At 32.3% G+C, this 24878-nt stretch overlaps 3 protein-coding genes across 5 annotated transcripts in view; 2 read left to right on the top strand and 1 right to left on the bottom strand.

Moving 5' to 3' along the window:
- LOC117110246 (SH2 domain-containing adapter protein F-like) overlaps positions 1-5827 on the top strand; it is a 43672-nt gene extending 37845 nt beyond the window's left edge. For all 3 annotated transcript variants that reach the window (XM_033252876.1, XM_033252878.1, XM_033252877.1), the window contains exon 6: positions 1705-5827. In XM_033252876.1, the coding sequence (XP_033108767.1) occupies positions 1705-1888 (184 nt within the window). In that variant the 3' untranslated portion in view covers positions 1889-5827. The remainder of the gene's footprint in view (positions 1-1704) is intronic.
- A 2860-nt stretch (positions 5828-8687) lies between these two features.
- LOC117110255 (transmembrane 6 superfamily member 1-like) lies at positions 8688-17396 on the bottom strand. The gene is made up of 7 exons (XM_033252889.1): positions 17058-17396; positions 14800-14897; positions 13889-13992; positions 12994-13123; positions 12544-12636; positions 10399-10518; positions 8688-10096 (listed from the first exon to the last, which is right to left on the bottom strand). Exons 1-7 carry the CDS (start codon positions 17257-17259, stop codon positions 9890-9892), a joined length of 954 nt encoding a protein of 317 aa, XP_033108780.1. The 5' UTR covers positions 17260-17396; the 3' UTR covers positions 8688-9889.
- A 200-nt stretch (positions 17397-17596) lies between these two features.
- LOC117110254 (39S ribosomal protein L24, mitochondrial-like) lies at positions 17597-22569 on the top strand. Its single transcript, XM_033252887.1, has 6 exons — positions 17597-17730; positions 18228-18484; positions 18874-18881; positions 19785-19888; positions 20789-20925; positions 21895-22569. The coding sequence occupies exons 2-6, from the start codon at positions 18283-18285 to the stop codon at positions 22029-22031; spliced, it is 588 nt and encodes a 195-aa protein (XP_033108778.1). The 5' UTR covers positions 17597-17730; positions 18228-18282; the 3' UTR covers positions 22032-22569.
- Positions 22570-24878: the final 2309 nt, after the last annotated feature.

Genomic DNA, 24878 nt, shown 5'->3' with positions numbered 1-24878 from the left:
TGCCAGCTAGAGTTCTTGGCAAGCATACAGGATGTACTTTATGTCATCTCATATAATTGTAGCACTGACATCACTAGTTTGGCAAGCATATCCCTCAAACCCAACCTAGCCTAGCTGATTCAAATCAATACTAAACTGGTCAACTGGCTACTAATCAACCTACATTTAGCTGGCACATAGTTTGGCAAGCATGTAGCACTCAAAGCCAAATGGCCAACTGCCTACTATACTAATCAACCCACATGTAGTATTCAAAACCGACCTAGCTGACTCAAATCAGTATCAAACTGGCCAACAAACCTGCATCAAGCAGAGGTCAAGCACTCTAACCCAACCTTGCCTAGCTGACTCAGACCACCATCAAACTTGTCAACCTCCTTTAAAATCTACCTAATATGTAGTAACAGACTTCATTATATTTTATTGTAGCCTAGATTTAGCTTTATTCTACTGACATTTACAATGTAAAGGACATGCTTTTAATTCTTAGTTAGTTTAATTCTTAACTAGCACAAAATAATAATTGAATTGTAAAGAGATGAATAATAGGAAAATGCCTAACTGGTGTACAGTCACTGTAAAAAAAAAAAAAAAAAAAAAAATAGAAATTGTAGATTTTTACGCTTATAAATATCATGTTTTCCTTGATATATGATTTAATTTTTGTAATAAGTCAGTGTTACTCGGGAAATAGGAATCCAAAAAATGCAGATGGTTTTCCAACAGTTGCTTTGTCACAAATCCTACAATCCCACAATTCACATTTTTAGCATAATACTTTTTGCCACACTAATTTTATGTGACAAATACATGTGATATGCCCATATTTGTGTGTAATATGACACCATCATGCCCATATATGGGCATATCAGATACATTTTTTGCATATAGTTTGATAGTGTGTACAAACCTTTAAATATCTGCAAGAATTGTTACGCAATCCATGTGTGATTTCTGTACTTTGGATACTTACGGTAACTGGGTGAGTGACAACTTGTGATGATGGATGCTTTCCAGTGAATTGTGTTGTTTTTTTTAAACATCAAGCAGATCATTATGTGTATCATGACTAACAATGGAACATGTTTTCTCTAGTGTCATCTTCTTTAGTACTTTAATTCACTTAATAGGATTTATAATAAAGTATTCGGTTTCCAGTAAAGTAGCATTATTTTTGATTGGCTGTTGATAATGTGTTTTTATACTGTTGTTGCTGCAGTAACAGTTTGGCTGTTTTTGTTTCAGTTAATTTTCTAAAGCTGTTATTAATATATGATAATAATTACCAGTCAACAAATACTATAGATACGGTTTCCAGCAGTTATATCTACATGCACTTTAATGTAATGAGAATTATTTACATACAGTAAATTATTTCGAACTTTGCATGCATTATTAATGAAATTATGAAACAGTAATAATAATGGATTTAGCTTCAGTTTGTTGACAAATGTACCCTGAGTTATAAATGTATATCTTGATGTATGTAGTTGTAATTAATAAGAATCTATCTGATGTATGTTTTCCAAGATCTGATGTATGTTTTCCAAATAGGTAATATTACATACTTCATATGATATGTTCATTGTTATGACTGTTTGTTTTTGAGGAGGAACTGTTATTTGCATTGTATAGGCTGAGATAATAGTTATAGAATTCTTGATAAATTGATAATATTGATATTGGTATTTGTTATTCCTACAGGAGTGCAAAAGGCTATATGCATATGAAGATAGTGCTACACCAAGAAGGTTACATACTGGGTGAATTTAGTAAACCTTTTAAATCGATTCCATGTGTGATCAGTCATTATTCCTTACACAAGCTGAACATCAAGGGCGCCGAGCATATGATGCTTCTCTACGCTGTGCACGACAACCTGCTCTGAGTCTCCCTCAAACTGGACTGATGCCGTTGGTTTCCTGGTTGATGCTAGAATACCATTGTGCCCCCTGCAGAGACTATGGTTGTCACTTTTTGATGAAAGAGGTACTTACGCCATGTAAATGCTAGAAGTAAACCTCTTGTTAATATTAGGGAGTTCCTCGCTGATGGTACCATTTGTTGATGCTAAAGTGATCTGTTGTTGATTCTAGAGGCACTTTTTGCTGAATCAGAGGTGCCTCTAGCTAGCTGAAGCTGATGGCACCCATGTGGGTACCCTCTGTTGATACTAGGGGCAATGCTGTTGATTCTGGATGTTACCCTGCTCGGGGCACATGCTGTTGTTTCTAGATGTTACCTTTACTGAAGATGAGAGCAGCCTTTGTTGATACTGGAGAAGTGTTTGCTAAGTATAGACCTCCCATCTTGATACCAGGAGTATTTCCCAATTAAAAGGACTCTTACTGTTATTAACAGGATGTTTGTAACCCCTTCAACTGTAATAAGGATGAAATTAGCACTCAACATAATTGCAACATCATAGAAATTATGTATCCATTTACACACTTTGCAGTTGTGTGTTCTGATAAGAATTATTAGAATATTAAACTTTTTTTAAAGAATACAATGTTTTGCTGATATTACTGCAAAACCGACCAATAACCTGTATTCGCCGTGGAAACTGCATTGATTTATCAGCTCTTATTTTTTTTAATTTCTCAAATTAGTGTTTGTTCTGAAAGATCATTACCATGATACCAGTAACTAATACTTAAATGCTTCTTATAAATGTCTTGCTGATTAATGCCAAGATAATATTTTATATCATCTTCATGAAAACTGTTACTATTTTATCAATATTGACTGTAAGAAGGAAACCATTTTGAATGTAACCGTATAAACTGTCGATAATGACGTTTTGTATTGTGCTTCCTCAAGTAGGTATTATATCACATGTGACTGGAGTTAAAATAGAAAGTGTATATCCAAAGTATTGATGTAAAAATTGAATAAGGACAATACATATTCATTGTCGGGGTTGTACTTCCTATTTCCTTATGATGAACACTGATGTATCACAGGAAATTTGTATGGCAAGATTACCAAGTGAGTTTTAGCTTTTAAGATTTTTATGGGAATTTTAATGGTTTTAATAACTTGTAATTATGGAACTGTTTTATTGTTATAATAATAATTCACACTCAGTCATCCATTAAGGAGCAAACAAAAGGTATTTCTCAACTACCCAGAATTTTCAGAAAATTCAACAAAATTAATAATTCACCACAGGTTTGATTTTACTATATATATTGTAAAGGGTTGGAAAAATCATGGATAAAATTAATGGTTGCATCTGGTCATAATTTTAATGCCCTCTGAACAGTAGAGGGCAGTATTTCTATTTTTCATGTGTTATCTAAAACATGGAGAGCAGTATTTATTAATTTTCCATAAGTTGATAGTTGAGTAATGTATTCAATATCTTATTTTGAATAATTAAAAAAAAAAAGAAAGGGAATTGGACAAATGTTTGATTTGACTTATATTGTATAAAACCAACATTTGATATGGATAAGTCCCAATTCTATTAAAATAAATTGTGTTGGCCTTTATTTTATGTCAGATTGAAATGTTAACCTTAAGAAATGTAAGAAATTAAAAATGTAAGTATTCAAATTATTTGTAACAAAATTAGAGAAATAAGCTCTTCCAGTAACACTTCTGTACTATTTATAAGCTTCTCAGTATACATGCTTAACCTGTGTTTTTTCATGAATACACAGTTGCCTTTGAAAAATGCCCCAATTTCAACAATTTGGAGCAAGAAATAGTTCATCAACACAGCATTTATTTCTATTTATTGGTTTCTATACTGGCAACACAGATCTTCTTGATTTATAAGGAATCATTTTTTTTTTATCTTACATACTTTATCTTGGCAGTTTCTATTATTAATTGAGTTCATATGTTAATTGTAAAATTTATCATTGTTTGTTATATCTACATTTTTTAACCTGTAAAATAATTAAATTTCTTTTAATATGAATACTTGGAAAATAATGAAACATTTTTTAAATGGCTATATATTTTTAAATTAATTTCTCTTCATTAGTCATTGTATTACTTTCTAGCTTTTGGATAAGTTGGTGCTCTATTCATATGTATTATTTTTCATTGACTAAACTTAACATCTTATTCCCTATTTTGTGTGCTTTGCTACATAATTCTTGAGGTTTTAATTTGAAGTAAATGTTTAATATTGTTACCTAGAAAGTAAATAGAGTAAATATTTTATTGAAAGACCAAAAGTGTAAAGCATTAGAGATTGTTGTACAGGGTTTTTGCTTTAATGAGATGGGAGAAATATGAGAAAACAAATACAATTAAATAATTACTTTCTTTCTAGGCTTTAAATATTATTTATATATTTAATCATTAAAGCTTAATGAAATCTAATACTGAAACGAATAATAATACTAATAGTCATACTTTAATAGCATATTTAGATCAATATAATAAATTATTCAAAATTGTATCAGTTGGAAGCGATTTTTGAAAAGCCAGTGAATTTTTAGAAGGTACAGTAAAATCTGTATCAAAATCTAGTTTGAATTATATCCCAGATTCATGATTATAAGAAATTAAATATTCCTGGAGTCCTTGCTACATTGCTGCATAATAATAATTTTTTTTTTTTTTTTGTAATTGTAATCCATATTGTTATATAAAATTAAGTTTTAATTTCTGTTAATATTCCATGTATGTTCATGTTGTTTATCTATTACATGAAAGTATTTGTTTTGTTTATATTGTGCAAAATCATATTATATCTCTAAAGAAACAAATGCATAAGCTTATAGAGTTTTAAAGATGTTTCTTTGTAAATTAATTTAAAAATAGATAAGATTTTAGAAAATATACTGTGTTGTTAAGCATGGGCAAAAAATTATATTCTTTTTCAAACATTTTTCTTTTTATTCATTGGTTTCAAAGATATTTTTGCTTTATTAAATTCTGTGCAATTTATTCGTTGTAGTTGAAAAATTAAGATTGTTCTAGAGAAGCATATTTGTCTTTATACAGTTATACTGTCTATGTCGAGTTAATAAACAAGGTTAATTTGAATCGCTTACTTTGTATTACTGCATTATCAAAAGTTACTAGCTTTTCAATTGTAAAGCCTTGTGTAGACTATCAAATTTGATTTGACAAAAAACATATGACATGCCTAAATATGGTAATGATGACATCACATCATGACCATATATGGTTTGCCATCCCAAAACCAGCATACTGTCGCTAAATGTAAAACTGAATAATTAGCATAAGAATGTGGCGGTATTGTATAGCCGTAATACTTTTTACTCAACTTCAGAAGTCAATTCCAATATGACCTATCATTTTAAAGCTTATAATGGGGAGAATATAAATATAATGTATGAAAAGTCTTGGTTTGGTCACAGATGTTGGTTTTGGCATGGTAAGCTCTGTATATAGTCACATCATGACTATATATGGGCATACAACTCTTTTTTGTCAAAGAAAAATTAATGGTGTGAACAGACTTGTGAGAAAAAGAAAGTGTTTTTTTTTCTCACTAATTTACAGATGTATAAAAATACTGTTTCTATATTCTTTGCATAGTCTCTTAAATTGGCTGGTAATCAGTTTAAGGATTTTTCTATTAAAAATGTTGTGAATCGGCTAAAAGTTAGCATTGAAATGATTTGTTGACAAGGTTTTTTTTTTTGTTAACGACAGACAGTATCTTGACAATGCTATTTTTCGTTTGAACTGTAGATTCTCTTACCATAAGGACGGCTGACTTGCATCAACCTATACAAAATGTTACAAAATAATGTCTGATAATTGTTTTTATGAATGATGTAAGAGTTTGTAATAAATTTGAATTGTCTATATCACGGACATCAAGGTGCAAATATTTCCATTGTTGTGAATATCTTTTTGTTCCATTTTTTTAGATGTTTGTTTTTGAACACTTAAATATTATCTATAACATTGCCGTTCATCTAAGTTAATACTTTATTATCTTCCAAATTGGTGTTCTTCGTGCATAAATCTAAAGGCTGGATTCTTGCAGAAGTAGATTTTAACAGCTTATTATTAATTGATAAAAAGTTTTCACCTGGAATACATGTACAATGTGGTTGATCCACAAACTTAAATTTAAAAATCTTTTTTTTATCCTATAATAATATTTATTTGGCAAATACAGTACTATATAAAGAAATTAAACAACATGGTTTGCTCAGACAGGATATGAGCGAAAGCCCAAACAAGATTTGCTCCCTGTCCTTCATAATGAAATACAGTAGCACAAAAAAAATCAGAAAAATTAATCGGATACATAGAAAGGCAAAATTTTTATCTAATCATTCTTAAAATAGGAAATGTTAAGAGAGTTTTCTTGCCAGAAAGAATTTATATTTATGTACAGTATATTGAACTTTTGTACAAAAATATCTTAACTATTGTGGGATTGGTTCTACTAATCCACCTCCTTTAAAACCTGTGTCTGGGTCTTGCAAACTTCTTTTTTTTCCGATAATATTCCACAAGGCACACTCATATGGTGATGTAGAAAATTTAATATGAACAAGGATACACCCAAAAAGGTGTAATTGAACATCATTAACCAAGACAGATGTTGCTCTTTCGAGATATCATGTTATTAATTTTAGACCCACATTCAACCTTTTTGTATGCTGAAATAAAACATCCAGAGCTTGCCATTTTGCAATTGGATACTGTGTACACAACTTACAGCTGAGGGCACCTGTTTGCAGTTATAATACACTCATTGTACAAGAATTGCATCTATTCCTGAGTGAATCAATAAAGCAGTGGTGTATCTAGGTCTCTGCATGGGTGCTGCCCCCCCCCCCAAAAAAATAAAAAAAATCGCTCTTCCAGTTGCTCCCCCATTCAAAATGTTCAAAGCAAAAAAATCTTGCTCAAACAGACAAAAGTCACCTTGTTTTGCGAGTTAATGTCTCCTCACATAATCATGACGCACCCACTCACCTTCGCGCCATCATCAAACAAGTAAAAATAATCAGTTCAGAAAATGATCAAAATATTGTATCACTTTAATTTATTGGAGTCATATTTATATTTGCTGTATTCATTTCAATAAATGCCCGGCTTTGAAATAATACACCCGTGCCCCCCCCCCCCCCACCAGAACCTCAAAATTTAATAAGTGCCTTTCTTTAGCTGTAGATTTTTTTCCTCGAATATGACTGTAAAGAAATCTAATGGAAGCAACATCATTCTCAACACATTCTATTATTATTTAATGGTTGGGATTAAGAAGTATATGGTCACAATGCAACACATTTTGATGTTAATTATGTGTTGTAGTTCACATTACATTAATGTAATTAAGTGGCATTTATTTGAATATATACGTATAATAATAAATGCCCCAGTGCATATATTCGAATAAATATGGTACCTGTGAAGTTATTCAAACTAAGCTGTATTATCAATGAAGTATATACAGAAGTGCATTGGCTAAAAGATATTTTGATGATAATGTTTGTATAGATTTCCATAATTATACTACCATAATTTAATTTGGTTTGTGTTCCCAAGAGAACCCTAGTACTACTAGGTTCACCATATTGACATTTCAGTTTTCCGGTGTTTGATATACATGTGATTCGATATACGTTTTTCAATGAATGCACAAGCAAAACCAACAAAACCACCCACAGTGACAAGTGATTGTGTACACCAGTGTTTCATATACTGTACAACCTAAATGTAGAGATTTTAATTTGATTTCGATATAAATTGATGAATAGAGTTTCTATTTTTGAATTATTAAATTTTGATTTGCAATTCTCTTATGATATGGGGTTGGGAATGTTGGTAGTGATTCTATGGTAAATTGTAAGATGTCTTTATAAACCAAAATAAATAAAAAATCAATGAATAAATTCAATTGTACAGACTTTAAAACAAGATGTGTCAGTGGCAGATTCAAGTGGGGGAGGGGGGCTCCAAAATATAAAACATACGGAGAAATAACAGAAAATTATATTCAAGTCTAAAAGTGCCATTTCTGGCTAACTAGGGGTGTCATAATCATACCCTCAATTTGTGAAAGTTCCTCTCTGGGCCTCCTGTATTTTTGAATTCCTGGATCCACCACTGTGTGAAATTGTTTGCTTTGACAACTGCATGTTTTAAACATTCAAAATAAAATAATATTCAAATAAATATTTATAAGGCAAAAATCTATGTAAAGTTTAAAAAAAAAAGATCTTCAATAGCATAAATTCACTCATAATTCACATTCACAATATTTCCTACACACATCTTTGTTGCATCAAAAATATAACCTTGTGAACATAAGGTCCACTGATTAATTTCAGATAAGAAAGTATAATCCATACTCCAAGTATTAAAATATGTCATTCCTGATGACATAATCAATGTTGAATTACTGAATCCCAACACAATGGGGTGTATTTAAATATTTGGAGTATGTATAATACTTTCTTATTACTTGTGGCCCTTATTGAATTTTGATCAGATTTAATATAAATTTATTTTGGGGGGATGTGCGGGCTGCCACCTTAGGACCCCGGAATGCATAGTTAAAATGTAATATACTGTACACCTTGTTTATTTTGATTTGTGGAAATCTTTTCTGAAATAAAATATTAAATGAATGAAAAACAATAATATTTGTTGTGTTGTATAAACATAGAGACATTTATGATTTAGAAATCGGGAAGAGCAACAACAACAACAGATTAAATACACAAGAATTTGATCTTTTTATCTATTTATTCATCATTATGATTATTAATAATTTATTAATATAATTAAAATTATTCATTTCAATTAATGCCAATTTATTGGGGGGAAAACCCTTCATTAATAAAATTGGCATTTATCAAATTTAGCTACAAATTATGATGATAAATTACACAACACAGTACACAATTCTGTAATATTGCTAATGACAAAATATAGTACACACATTTAAAAACAAATCAAATTATTGATGAAAATGAAACACTTATTGTGAAGGAGGGCAACTGGTCGAGTATGGTGACCTTGGTCTCAGGATACATCCTGAGGCCTCTCACATGTAAGCCTAAAAAGGAAAGTGGTCTTAAAATTTGTGACAAACAGAGCACAGCAAGCTAAAAGGGGGCATATGTTTAGAGACTGGTATGCTGTGGTATGCCCCGACCAAAATATAGAATTGGAGTACAGTATTTACAATCGAAAAACACAAATAAATCAAAATATTACTAAATAATAATTATCAGGAATAGATTTAAACGTGGAAGAGCAATTGCAGATATATATTCCATCTGCTTTTTGGCATTTCATCTGATCAAGGCGATACTGTATCTAAACCTAGGCTTAGACCAAGGGGGTACTTAACCCAATTACAGTAACTTTTATAAAATTTCTTAAAATATAATTAAAATTCTCATTAAACTCTCAACATGGAATTAAAACATTTGCATAAAGCTAAAAAACTCCATTATTTAACATTAAACAAGTTATAATGGATAGTATTAAATTGTATTAATTGTGTTGATCATAGTACTGCTTGCATTTCATGAGGAAGTGTAGAATGATATTTAGCTATTTTATACTTATTAGTTGATCCCATGATGGATATTTTTTTCCCCAGAGATCAGCAGGAGATCATATTATGATTATTTCTATTAATTTCTCAAATCAATCTGATACCCTACTATTGGTGAAATTACTAACCGAGGGAGGTAGGTTTGTTATAGAAGTGGGTTGAAAGTCAGGAAGCATTTTATTATCCAATAATCCACACCATGTAACAGGAATACACATTTGGCAATGATATTTAACCAATAAAGCAATCATAAAATAATTAATGAATACATATATTTCTGTTGATTCAAAAAATACCAGTCATATCTCAATGTTACACTGAAATTGAAGCAGTATATTTTAAAAAGACAGAAATTACTTTGAATTATTTTAGATGCTCTTTTTTTAGAGGTCTTGGATCCACTTCCTTGGCAAAGAAGGCTGGTTTGTTTAGACATCGCCATGCTAAAATCTGAGGGAAGACTAACAGGATAAGGTTGATAACCCAGAATGTTGACCGTGAATCTATGGGAACCCTCAATGCGTATGGTGTCCTCGAGTGAAGAGAGGATCCAATGTGAGAAAACTGACCCTGAAAACATAATAAAAATAAGGTTCATATGAATATGGTTAAATTAGTAATATCTATTCGTTGTAAGTGGAATTTATATAGGTTGGCTTTTACTGTTCTCTGAGGTAGGCATATATTCTGAGGTAAGCTTATAGCTTGAGGTTTTAGTTTCTGCAGATTTATGCAGAAACTTAAGATAGACTTATACCCTAAGGTGGGCTTCTCTAAATGTTGCATTATGCCCTTAAGTAAACTTATAACTATGAGGTGGACTTGTATATTATTTGTATAACATGATTGGCAGGTACTTTATATACACATACCTGCATGGCTGCTCCCGCATGTATTAATGCCCAGTCTGACATCCATTCACAGCCTGGATACAGCAGCCCGTATATTGCACATAAACTGTGTGGTGTAAGGTAGAACCAGTACACAAGCATCTATAGGGAAGCAAAAAAAAACAAAACATTCCAATAGAATAATTACAATTTTTAATATTTTACAATAATTCAACTCAGGAAGATTTAACTAGTAGTGCTGTGCATCTTGAATTTTCTGTTTAATTTCCCCCTGTAGATTGGGAAATTTAACAAACAGGATGTTTTTGGGTCAAACTAATCAGGCTCAGTCTGACCAGGGCTCTAAACTTTGAAAGGTATCAAAATATTTAATAATGCTGAGTGATGCAGGTATATATAGGAAGACTACATAATCATACTATACTTTATTTCCTACTTAAATTTGTTACTTTGTGTTTGATATTAAGTATTATACAGTGTTTTGATTCATCAATATTTTGTAATGGCGTATCAGACTTGACGGTGTCAAGTTGTGTTTTAGCTTTAATAGGTGCTTTTATACATTTTATAGCATTAGTATTATGAAATAAATAATCTAAATAAATGAATAAGTATATAAGCAAATAAATCATGAAACGTAAGTTAATACACAATCAATCTTAGCCATCAGTCACAGGGGCGAAAAGATGAGATCATATCAGATCTAATCACATTAATTATGTCCATTCAAATGAGAACAAGGAAGCTTCGGAAAAACATGGCAATTAGATGACGAACGGGATCACAGCCGATACATTGAGGACTGCAAGCTTTCAAAAGATTATACAAATTGCTTTTAATGGCAGTAATGTGTCCATTAGAAATCAATGTACTTTCTGATTTTATTGACATTTTTTTCTTGTAAATTGAAAGTTCATTGTTTTGCAATATGATCTACAATATGATTATATTGCACTGATTGAAACCTTTATTTAATCTCTAAATTTTCAATAGAATAATGAAAACAGATTTTATCTATTCTGTTTGCTAGTTGCATGCTGGTTATAGCATTGTGTACCTTGATGTTGTAGACACAGATAGTAATCTGTCTTTATTCTGGACACCTAATCAATTTGACACTGTTCTTCCTTAAGGTCCAGTAACAGTTAAAACATGTTTAAAATATTTAAAAAAAATATTTAGAAATTATAAACAAAAACCAATGAAAATTTCTGTAAGTAGTTCACAGAAGGTCTTACCACTTACCAGCAAATAACATCACGGCATAATGCTCTGTAAATTTTACCGAAAATTGCTATACTGTGGTCTGATCACTTAGTTGGTGATAATTGGTTATAATTGAACTGTATGCTAATAACTTGGCTGACTCCATGAAATTATAATCATTGAGGCATATAAAGACACTATAAATCCATACTTGACATGACTACAATTTCACTAATACCAGTACATGTTTTAGTAATAAAAAAAACAAGGTCCAGGTTACTGATATGATTCTTCAAATTTTCAATTTTGCTGATGTCTTTGTTATGATAATATGTCTTACGGGTGTGGTTACAGTAATTTAGCTTAGCTCTGTTTAGAAGTGCATTTTATTTAATTGAATTTTTATTTTTACCAGTAATTTATGTTATACTGTATTTGTATGTATTAGTTAGTATTTATTTTTAATTTTCTTCATCTTGTGCAAGTCTGTATAAATATCATTATGAATTATTGTTAAACTTCAATTTCATATTTTATGCAAATTGCAATAGAAATGATTGTATTCGTATAGCTGCTGCATCCATGTGGAAGCAAATTATAAATCAAGTATTCCAGAAAGAGTTATCTCCTACTATGCCAAAAGCTACAGTTATGTTCAGCCAGTAGTATATAATATCGGGCGTATGTTAATCTAAAGTGTAACTACTGAGATGTTCAGACTGGGCAACTAACGTATCATTAATTCTTTTATTTTTGTGTCAGTTTTACGTTATGACATAGCACTTATTATCGCAAACAAGCCAATAATAATAATACTCAAAAAATAGCTATCTGTGGTGTTGAAGAATGAATGTAACAAATAATAATAATAATAATAATAATAATAATAAAGAATGAATGTAAAAAAAAAAAAAAAAAATAATAATAATAATAACTAAAATAAAAATTGGATAATCTTACCTGTAATTTAGGATAGATAACTGGATCCAGAAGGTAAGGTTCATAAAATTTTACATATGCTTGTGCAAATAGGATTGGACTGTTCAATGCAGCCTGCAAAAGAATAAGGGTGGAAAAAATGACATTGCCTCTGAAACATCCAGGAATTTGAGTTAAGTCTATGAAACAACAAGTCTGCCTGGTAAAGCAAAAATTATAGTTGAAATTTCTTCTAACATGGGCTGGGCCCTGGTTCAGCCATCAGAGAGGTGCAGCAGAATTTACTAATCAGCAAAATTTTCTAATGAGCTACAGTCAGTTGGCCTGAGATTGCCAATTTAGAGCATTTGGAGAAGTCAATTGAGATGGAAATGGTGACAGTTTAATGGAAGGGAGTATGTTTGCCATTGGAATACACAAGAAGCAAATAATCTCAAGAAAATAAATGAAAGAATGAATGGATTGCCTTACTAGCATCCTGATGAAAGAGAAGACACATGAGGTCAGTAAGTATATCACCATCATTAGATCAAATGGTCTTTGGAAAATACTCTTCTTCTGGGCTTTGATTTTCTGAGAAAAAGAAAAAACAACATTCAATAAACAGTATTAGATTGCTCATTTAAATAGATTGAATTAAAAATCACAAATCACTACAACTTCTAATAGTTAATTATAAATCTATTTATAACAATATAGTAATGTTGGTTTTATAAAGCATTTGTATTGCCACGTCCCATGCCCAGTATTTTCCCACCATTACAATATGGCCTACTATGTACAGTATATATCTGTCTCTTATACACATCTAGATGTGTATAAGAGACAGATATATATACACACTGCTTATACATAGGCAAGCTATTTTATAGAAACAGGAGAGGGTTTGATGAGGTCCAGAAAAAGGGGAGGAGATTTCTGATGGTTCTCTACAACTTAGAATAGGCAAGACTTTTTTTATCTCTTATTGTTTCGCGTACATTCACCAATAAAAATAAAATTTTATTGGTGAATGTAAAATAGGATGGTTCAATGCTTCAAATTGATATAAGGAAGAAACATACATATCTTATCTTGTGAGATTTCAAGGCAGCGGAGGGCGTAATAAAAATAAAGAAAAACTTTTATTTTTTTTCTGAAATTTCAACTTTTTCGTGGTGGTGGGTGCGCTAATTGGCCAAAAATAAAATTTTATTTTTATTCGAATATCATCAATATTTGCAGACGGTGGGTTCGTTTAACAAGGTATAAAATAAAGTTTCGCCTTAGGTGACAGCGATACACAATCAGCAAATCGTAATCATTAGCATGATCAAGATTATGAAGAGTTACATAAATAGCCAAATATATTTGCCTTAAACCTTACTTCCATACAATAGCAGTAACCATCATTAGGTACATACAATAGTGTCCTGTACCATCCCAGTAGTTAATCATGGTTCCATAGGCTGTGTTCAGGTATGGTTCACCCTAAAATAAATAAAATCAAAAAGTTAAAATAAATTAATCTGGTTCCTGAAAAATATCTATACTTGGTTCAATTTAAGAGAATATTTATAAAAAAAGTTAAAAACTATTGCAAATGCCACCATTGGATTTTAATTTAAAAAAATCTTGTGTCTAAGATTCTTCATCACAATGTTGAGTCTCCATTAATTAATACTTTGGTTAATTTTGTCATTCATTATTTTGTTGGAAAACCCCACCCTGCACTATAGTAAATACAAGCTAATTTTGTGGCCTATACACTATAAACTAAAAAAGAATTGCCAGGTTGTTTGTCATAATGATAAATATTTTACATTGTTTTTTATTATAATATTGACTTATCACAAAAATCCATGTATTGTTAAATAGATGTGGCAACTGATCTTTACAGACAGATAGCAGGGGCGGATTTAGGGCCTCCCTCCCCTCCTTTGTAAAGTAAAAAAAAATAAAGAATAAAAAAAGGAAGGAAAGAAAAAGAAATTATTGATCACCCCCTAGGGTAGCGCTGTCTCTCAATCGGGGATCTCCCTTTGGACATCTGGTTCTGCCCCTGGATAGTTCATATTTGCATAGCAATTATGTATTTGTTAATAAGAAAACAATTAAATGGTAACAAAAATTAACACTAAATTTCCAGTTTACAAAACTTGAAAACTTATGGAAACTGACTGGCTATTGTATCCATTCCTTTCATGATTGATATCAATACAAATATTGTTTATGATTACAGTATGCACTATTCAAATTATTTATGAACCATGACATCATAGAATATCCTGTACTAACCTCTTTGAGATAAAATGCAACAAAGTTATTAATAACACCATCCAATTCCAGTCCAATAACCAGATCTACGACACTGGTAAATGCAAATAATGAAAACACTGCAAGAATAAATATTTTACAATTTACAAAAAATTAAGACCTGAATTTTGATATTGTCTATGAAACGGTTAAATTCAACCATGCCCCTTGTAAGACATGCGATTGCATACTTCCCAGCCCAATAATGGCCAATGTTGTACCACATGTTTATACACAACACATACATATTCATCACTGTAACTCCCAATGTTATTTTCCTATCCCCAGCCGTGCACTACACTCTTTTTTTAAAAATAAGAACCAGTAAAATTTTGCCCAGGTTCGGTGTTCTTATTTTTTGGCCAATTTCAGGCTCAAAATGTTTTTATTTTGTTCTTATTTTACACACTTTTCAAAGATAGAAAATTATTATTGTACAGCAGAAAGGTCTAGCAAAAAATGGCCCCGGTTAAAAAATGGCCCCAAATGGGAGGTAGCTACACTTACTGTACTGTATTATAGAGGGTATTGCATAGTAACACCTACTGCACATAAGGTACAGATATAATTTTTTTGATTTTTCTAGTTTGACATTACCTCAGCCTCAATTTGTTCTTATTTTGTTCTTAATTTTTAAGCAATTTCAGCCTCAGTGTTCTTATAAAAAAAAAAAAAAAGTGTAATTTTTCATTAGCGTACGGATGGCTTGATCTTTGTTCAGTTCATGTGCAAAAGGTGAAAAACAACTTGTTTTCATCCTACTTTGTTATCAGGGGCGGATTTACTGTGGGGGCGGCCCGGCTCCGCCCCCTCCCTCTTTTGGGAGGTTAAAAAAAGAAAAAAAAAGAAAAAAAAAAAGAAAAAGAAAAAAATGATAGCCCACAACGCCTCAAATGTTATTTTCGGGAGTCTAGAACACAAAAATTTCGCGGACCCCCTGGGTCAATGTTGTCTCGATCGGCCTAAATTTCGGCCACCCTTTCGGCCCCCCCTTTTGGACATCTCTGGATCCGCCCCTGACTTGTACAGTATATATCACACACCGCAATGAATTGTAGGCTAGTGTTTTCTCACTAGCACTTCAACGCCCACCTGCGGAGAGGTCAGACACTTGCCCAACTGTCGTTTGTTGACAAGTGGTAAATGAAAAATTACTGTTGTAAAACAATGTTGATTAGAACCTGAAGAAAGTTACTTTAAATTCAATGAAAAATTAAGGAATTCTTTAAATCAATGGACTCTAATAAACTAAAGAAACTGATCATTTAATAGGAATATTCTAGACCTTTTTTAAAGACACAAGGGACAAAATTAGAGGCAGGAGGCCACTGAGGCCGAGGCCTAGACCGTAGCCTAGCTGCCTACTAGGCCTAGATGAAATCATCACATGATTTTACCTGTCTGTACCGACCAAAAAGTGATTACTGTATTCTCTCAAATGCTTTAAGAAATGTTCATCTCTCTGACAAATGTCATTGTTTATTCTTTGAACACAATCAAATATTTATTCACCGTATATGTACTGCGATGTGCGACATCGCAGCGGGTTAGCGTGTACTGGAGCGCCAACAATCAGCATACGCACTGCTAAAAGTAATAAGCACAAGGTATGCTGAACATATCACTATAGCAACCGATGACTGCTACAACAGTTGATATAAAAAAAAAACAGCTGAACAAAGGGCGGATGAACTCCTCAGAGCCAATGGCCAACCATGCCTTAGTTTAAGGAGTAGGTTTTTTTAGTTTCATAAAATAACTTCAACTTTCTTTTTTCTCAAAATGTCCAACTCAAAGAGCTCAATCACCAAGCGCATAGAGGCTTTTTCGCATGATGCGCTCTACAAATCCAACTATTATTATTATTATTACATTAAAAGATGGCGATTGACTTATTATAATGCAATTTTAGCTACATCGTGCACTACAGGAAAATTATTATACTTAGTTAAGATTTAATGCATTCAAAAATTTCCTTCTCAGGATTTTTTTCACTTCTGCTAGTGTACTATGCGCAGCTATACTAATTGTTTATTAGAGTTCTATTATTCAGTATTTAGTGAAATAGTCTCTTGCAACTGTTCGAAATATTAACAAAAACATTTTTGGAATCTTCCATTTTGTTCAGGAGTCATGCCAACAATAACTGCTAAAAAAATAATTATTCGAAAACAGTGTAACCGTAAAAAAATACATCAATTATAAACAACATTTTGAAAAATACAGAAAGCAAATATTACCGTAGAAAAATAAATCGCTAGGCTTGTTCTGTTTGCCAGTGAAGGCGATAATGAGATACGACATGAACACGATAACAGCCAAAACGAGACATGCACCACCAAAAACTAGGCGGTGATCACCCATGCTACTCATTAAATTCATACTGTAGCATACAGGGACCGCTGTCAGCGACAGCAGAAAAACTCCCGTAGCAGTAGACATATTATTCTTGAATGTGTCTAGCACAACAAATGTCAAAAAAAAAATCTTAAGTGTTTTCTAGACACTTGCTGGCAGTCCCTCGCAAAAGATCCGCCTTCTTCGAGGGTCTCTCTTTGAAATGTAAATAGTCTGTTTTTCTTGCCGTTCCACTTTCCTGTAGGTAAGTATGGTAAAATCAAGTTCGTTACAAATCTGTTTCAGTTTAAAATAAAGTTAGATAAATTAATTAATGTGATTGAATATGAACAGATATATATCGGAATGCAATGTATGTTAAAATCGTATATAGAAGGTCGAAGAAAGATAAATCATTAGGAGTAAGTTTGTTGTGAATGGTGTAGTCCAACACAATGGACGGCATGTTGTTAACGGAGAGGCAAGCATGCGTTTTTAACAACTGAAAGAAATGATATTATAAATAAAAACATTTATTTATTGTTAAATTTTGCATCAAGTTTTACTGTTAAGAAGGCAAATGAAGTTTATTATTTTAGGGAAGAGATTACGGGAAGTTTAGGTAGACCTAGGCCTAGCCCTAGTATAGGGAATTAGGCCAAGGCCTAGCTAGGCCTAAGCCTACTTACTTTTCTAGCTACAGGAAGCCTAGCTAGGCCTACCTAGAGAGTATAGACAGGCGCAAAGCTAGGGCTAGGCGCCTATGTAGTCTAGGCGCGCTAACTAGCCTAAGCCAGTTGAAGTGCTAGGCTAGGCCTAGCCTCTCTCTTATTTTAGTAGTACATAACCATAACAGAATGACCATCAGTCTCAGCCCGGACAGATACTAATGTGTGACCTTGAGGGCAAGTCACACACAGTGGTAAATGGATGGGCTTGCTCCCATTTAAGCCTACCAGATAGCCTACCAGACAGTGTCTCTCTGTTTTAGGCAAAAATACATTATTATATATGCATTTCAGTATTACTGTACTGTTGATTTTTTATAAAATTTTGATTTTGTTTCATTTCAGATAATATAATTGTCACTGGTTTTTGTTATCAGGAGTTGTTTATTGAGCAATCAGGATGCCACGTTTGACGCAGCTGTATCTGGCAGCAGCGTCAAGACATAATATCAAAGAAATCACAGTTAACAGACATTACCGTTATGTTATGGCACGACCTGGAACCATCCAAGCCCAGATTGCAAACTTACCTGGTAGATCTAGACCACCTGTTATAGTTCAACCAATCAAAGAGTGGAAAATTCATCTAGGCGATCTAGTAAGTGAAAAATAGGTGCAATTATACACAATTATTTGTCATTGTTATTTCTGAAGTAAAATACTGGGGTTTGCATGATTTAAGCTTGGGACACTATGATTGTGAGAACCATCACTCCTGTGTTAAGGCACCTTCATTGGCTTCCTGTAACACAGAGAATTACTTACAAGATTTTATTATTTGTTTTCAAAGCACTTCATAATTCCTCGCCAATGTTTATTTCACAACTCATTCATCCGTCTGTTGTTATTTATTTCTATAATTTATTTATCTATATCTGTATTTGTTTGTTATTGTGCTTAACATTTTAAAAACATGATTTTGATGAGATACAGTAGATACAGTTGTGATGTTGTAGTATTACATACTATAAATATTAAAATGTTTCTATAGTATATAATGTTGGGATTATTGATTCAGGGGTCGACTTTCCTTAAAAAAATTGACAATTCTGGGGCTCCAATAGCTTATTTAATAGGTTTTTTTTGCATATTATATATTCACATTGTTATTACATTCTGATTATTTTAAGCAATATGACTGATTATTGTTTTGCTGAACTTAATCATTCATTATTTCATTGTAATAATTAATATATTGTATTATAATGTATTATGTGATTATAAATAAGTTTGATAGAGCTGTAATTTAATGACCTTCGGTCAACAATTGGTGGGGTGGGTGGGGGGAGAATTGTCTTGCATACATTCATCCATCAAGAATTGTTAATGAATTTAATGTACAGAATAATAAATATTAATGATATTTGATTGTGAATAAATGACCTTTGGTCAACAAAAGAAAAAAAATGTTTCTATAGTTGACTTTATTGCTATAGTATCTTTGATGGTTTTTGGCTTTAATCTACTGTAACATAATAACAATAAATACAAATTATTATAAAGAAAATGAAAGGTGGGAAATAAGTAATGATTACTATACTGTATGATGCTAATGACATTCAAACAACTATATTCAAGTCAGGCTCCGGAGGAGCTGTTGTAGAACTGATTTTTCTAAGACAGAAAAAAGTACAGTAAAATGGGCGGTTACGTCCCTTCTTTCCCCCAGTTTTTAAATATTCAAAAATCTGTATCTCGTTCACCGGTCCCCAATTTTTCGTCAAACAACTTTTTTCTGTCTTAGAAAAATCAGTTCTACAACATATCAACAATTTTTTTTCCTCCGGAGTATGACTTTCAGCCATAGATTGATGGACTACCCTCACAAAATGTTGTTGAAGTATAAATATATTATAAGCTATTTAAATTAATTGATTTATGACATATGTTTTCATACCACAGTGTTACAAGTATGTAGGAAAGATGGAGGGATATAGAGGGACGATGGTTGCCAGTGAAACACCTTTGGATTACTTTTCTGTCGCCCTTGTTGACCCCTCAGACAGGTGAGTGCCAACATGCTACACACAATTTGGGATTGGGACAATGATTGTGCCAGTTTATTACTCTACAGCTCTTTATTAAACTATCAAATTTTCTTTGACAAAAAAAAACTTTCGTACAGTAACATCTCCCAATTACATAAACCTCCCATTTACGAACTTTCGATTTTACTAACCAAATTTGCGGTGATGACGCCATTGCGAGCGATTGTTTTCAACTACAAAAACACTTTAAAATGTATGTAAAATTCTTCAGAAATAATTTAAATTGTTATATAAGCTAAGAGAGAAAACATTCAAACGATTAAAGTTATATAAAACTAAGTACAATATCAATCGTTTTCAGCTGCGATATGTTATATTTGAGCTGTGCATGCATGTTGAGGCGCTGTTTGCATGGATTCGCGATCTTTATGAAAAGAATAATAACACTAGTTTTGGACATTATTTGGTCATGTTTTCATTTGGAAATCACTTCAAATAAATACTTCACAGCACAGGCAATTTTTTTGTCTGTAAAGTATTATTTTGTTGCAGAAAACCGAAAAATCCAGGTCATATATTGTGACAAAATATTTCCCCCATGGCAAGGCTTAGGCCTACCTAGCCCTGTACTTTATAGCATAGGCCTAGGCCTATTCACCCGCACCACACTGCTGATGCTGAAAATTTGAACTCTATGAATTATGAATTTTGTACGTAATTGGAAGATGTTACTGTACAGTATATCCATTACAGACGATGATGAAGCTATAAATGGTCTTGATGTGATGTCATCTTGACCATATTTAGGCATGTCACATGGTTTTTCCAAATCAAATTCCAGTCTGGACATGGCTTACCATAATGGTAATTTGTTTTGTAGTAATGCCTTTGATCCATCTGTATGGTTCTGTCTTTCAGTCAACCAACAGATATTCAGTTCCGATACACAGAAGCTGGGGACCGTGTACGAGTGTCCAAGAGAACTGGCCGAATTATACCAATACCGGCTAAGGCTTTACTAAATCCAGATGAACCCGATCCAGCTAAGTATACAGGTAAATAAGCCCACTCACTATTTTTCATTGCACATGCGAATGTCCAGTGTCGAGGGCTTTGACAAACAGTCAAATGGCATATAGACTATCTTGGCAGAGAATATAAAAAATAAAATTATATTTATGAATAAAAATATGCGAGTGCAAGACAAAGATCTTATATAAAGATAGCACTCTCTGCAATTTACACGTAACAAATAGAAGCGTTGATTTTCAGTAATAAAAAGTAGAAAAAGTAATCATTTTTGAGAGGGGGCTTCCTAATTGTTGCTTAAGATTCTATTGCATCTTTGTAAAGAATGTAATGTAATGATGTAAACAATGTAGAAATCTGATTAATACAGTACATGCTTTAAATTTATATGATTAAGAAATACAGATGTGAAGGTGGCAGCAGGTGTAATAAAACAAATTTTTTCTAAATTTTGTTTTTACTACTATTATATAATGAACTTGCATCAAGGCATTTACAATGTAAATGATTAACATACTTATGCATACTGTACAGTCCTTATGATTAATGTTTTACAGTACTGTTTAACTGTTTCATTTTGGTTAAGAATTTGTTTTCATTCATTTTAATTTCAGTCATATATACGCACCACCATACCGCTCTGTGCCACTGACTTGAAAGTAGATTTTTTGGCTGCGAGTGCCCCTTTCGTGCCCCTCCCCCTTGATTTCGCCACTGCCTAGTTCATTGAGTTTGTGTTGATCTCCTTGTTTGATTTTGTGACAAGCTCCTTGGTTGGTTGATTGAGTTTGAGTTAAATATATTGAATACATTTTTTTAATTGAGTTTGAGATGTGCTCATTTGTTGATTGAATTTGTGCTAAATACATTGTTCTTTAATTGAGTTAGTTAGGACCTCCTTAGTCAATTTATTCTTGGCATGTACTCAGAAATGACATTAATGTGGTATGCCATTCCCATAATTTCTAATGAGCTTGAATTCTCTTTCTCTCTAGATCAACCTAAAGACACCTCAGTTGATGATGTAGGCAAGAAAACATTTAAGATACAGTATAAATCTGTTGAACAAGATTTGATGGACAAATATAACATTGTTGAAACAAGAACACGAGCAAAAACGTACTGGTACTAAAGGAGGTGCAATGATTTTAGATTTTGAAAACAGGGAGTGGTATGGACCCCTGTTTTGGATGGTTTTATCAAGGAAATTTCAATTAATAAGAGGAAACAGGAGGAGACCTATTAATTTTATTTATCTATCCAGTCATGGAATGTAATAGCTTCTGTTTGTGAAATGTAGTGAATTTTTCAGTGGTAGAGTTGAAATGCTGGCCTTACTATTCCTACCTCCTGTGTTGCTACACTACCAAATCCTTACTTGTGGAAATTCAGAGCAGATGCATGTGTAATAATTTCCCCTACATATGGAGTCTCAGGGCACATCAGTATTTGTGTATCTGGCCCCTTTTAGGGTCTCAAGTCCTAGCTGATTGTCTACTTTGTGCACTTACCCTATGTTTTAGTAACATTATTGGCTAAATAGCTGGAGTTCATGTTGCTATTCAATGCATTAGGAACATTACTGTACTCGCACGAATAAGTGTCCTGTTTGAATAAGCGCCCCTTGGTGTTTATTCATTTTTTTTGTGATCGATTTTTTTTAGCAAATGATAATCCTGAGACTGTGGTTGACATGATTTGAGCTGCGGAGTGAATTCACAATTTCTTCTTATGTCAATTTCAAAATGAGGATATTTTATCCTAGACAAATGAGAACTTTCCTCCTCTTACATTTGTCTACTTTTCTTTTCCTGACAATTTGCACCTTTAGCATGTTTTTTTCCTTATATAATTATTACAATCAAAAATTGCCCATTGAATTTTAATATATTTCCATTTAAAGCGCCCCTCAATTTCCACTCTGTTTTCATAAGTGCCCCATTTGAATAAGCGCCCCTCGAAAAAGGCAAAAAATATAATTAAACCGCCCGGGCGCTTATTGGCAGTAGTTTGGTACATGTTAGTTCATGATCTACTGATTCTGAAATCAATTACTGTAATTAAAAAATGGAGAAACACTACTTTCTGTATTTTAATAGTTTATTTCAAACTTTTATTCCTAGTACTTTATATCATAAATGCATACTTGTGGTTTTTTTTTTATCTGGTTATTGCTAGGGCAAAGCAAAAATATTTTTTCTCCATCAACCTTCTATTCAAACTACATAAACACAAACCATATATGCAAATATATAAACTTAAATATTAAATTATAACCATTTCAACCAAATATACAATTATGAAAGATAGGATTTTGTATCTTAACCACAAAACGGTTTCTCCTTGCACATCGTAAGATTATTTATTTCTTTCCATAAATCGATATCAAACTTGCAGATATAAATTAATAAAATCACTTTTCATGCACTTTTCATACGTGTTCATTTAAAAATAAATACTTTGGGACATAAAATCATATAAAAAAAAATTACTACAGTATTGCTAGTTTTGGTTCTAACTTCAATTTTGTCATAGGATATAAAACTATTTTCGTCATAGGCAATTTCTATTTTGAGTTAATATACACGGTAACAGGTCCTGGAATTATATCTCATTATAATAAATACCCAACAGTATATTTTTAGAGTTGTCAACAAATGACAAATACCTTACTATCTAATTATTCAAACGCCAATTACTTAGTTTAATCCACATTATATAATTTTTACAACCATATTTCTAGTTCATATATAAAAATCTAATATCCATAAATTTGTTCTTTTTTTTAAATATCTATATATAAGTGTTAAGTGAGCATTTCCAATTCCCATCAATGAGGGGAAAGGGGCCTAAGTATTGTAGCATCATTAGTGGTTCCAGAAATTTGAAAGAGGGGAGCCTAGATTTCCCTTTCCCCACCATGGTTGGGGCTGCGGTACAACATTTTATGGTTCTGGTACCTCTAGATGGCCGGAAATGGCACTCTCATATTTGCATTTAAATGTTTTTCTTAGTCCCCTTTTAAAAAATATATTTTCTTAACAATTTAGGGGGAGTAAGACAGCTCAAGTCTTCCTTGAACCCGCCCCTGAGCACAGCGTAATATAATAGTCTCACTCACTCCTCCTGTTTCCCGTTTGAGAACTGGAAGCCCAAATTTGGTCCACAACCTTGGCGGATTGACAAGTTTCTATGACACAGCAAGCTTATTTTGAATTGCGGCCAAGTTTTGGAGAGCTCAAACCCAGATCCCACAAGAATTTTTTTTTTAAAGAAATGCTTTCTACAGTATATTGCTATTATTAATATTTTTTCCACAATAAAATATACACACTCCAACTATATTCCTGAGTCTTTATCAGTAAAAAATAGATACCAGATTGTGTCATGATTTAAATTTATACTCAATTAAACAACCATATTAAGAAGACTAAATGTAACTTTTAATTTATGTAAGGGACCTAATGATCAGCACTGCTGAAGGAATCCGACTTCTTAAATAATATGGTTTTAACTTTTAAAATATCACTGAATATAAACCCATACCCTTTCTAAAACCACAAATGACATCAAAGTGAAAGGGTTAGATTTCAGCAGGATACAAACACTTTATACAATACTAGTATGCCTAAAAATATTCTATTTCAGTTGTGTTACATATTTGTAGGTGGGTTCATAAAGCAGTACACCAACACCCCCACCCACCCCAAAACCACTCAATTAGTGCCCTCAGATCCTTAAATGGTCGAATTTTATCAAATTTCTTATTTCAAGTTATACTTTTTTATCATCTAATATTGCTACTGTCAATGTTTGCAGGATTTAAAAACTGCAGGTTTACCAGGTACTTGCAGATACTGTGTTTACCATCATGATATTGCTCTTTCTCCTAACGAGGCATCAGGTCTGACATTACAAATATTTAATTACATTTAAGATTCTTAGTAATTGGGGCATAGTAATTACAATAATTGATAAC

Source organism: Anneissia japonica, unplaced genomic scaffold, assembly GCF_011630105.1.
Source record: "Anneissia japonica isolate Jap-2015-1 unplaced genomic scaffold, ASM1163010v1 scaffold673_len1821605_cov196, whole genome shotgun sequence".
NCBI classification, from domain to species: domain Eukaryota; kingdom Metazoa; phylum Echinodermata; class Crinoidea; order Comatulida; family Comatulidae; genus Anneissia; species Anneissia japonica.
Note: the sequence above shows the minus strand (reverse complement) of the source record. Positions and strands in the feature narration are given on the sequence as shown.

Excerpts from the sequence above, each read along its gene's own strand:
- LOC117110254 (XM_033252887.1), top strand. The coding sequence starts at position 18,283 with ATGCCACGTTTGACGCAGCTGTATCTGGCAGCAGCGTCAAGACATAAT. Across the intron at positions 19,889-20,788 it reads CTTGTTGACCCCTCAGACAG|TCAACCAACAGATATTCAGT; the intron begins GTGAGTGCCAAC and ends TCTGTCTTTCAG. Across the intron at positions 20,926-21,894 it reads CGATCCAGCTAAGTATACAG|ATCAACCTAAAGACACCTCA; the intron begins GTAAATAAGCCC and ends CTTTCTCTCTAG.
- LOC117110255 (XM_033252889.1), bottom strand. The coding sequence starts at position 17,259 with ATGTCTACTGCTACGGGAGTTTTTCTGCTGTCGCTGACAGCGGTCCCT. Across the intron at positions 13,124-13,888 it reads GTTACTGCTATTGTATGGAA|ATTGAATGTTGTTTTTTCTT; the intron begins GTAAGGTTTAAG and ends CTAATACTGTTT. Across the intron at positions 10,519-12,543 it reads TTATCTATCCTAAATTACAG|ATGCTTGTGTACTGGTTCTA; the intron begins GTAAGATTATCC and ends GCTTCCCTATAG.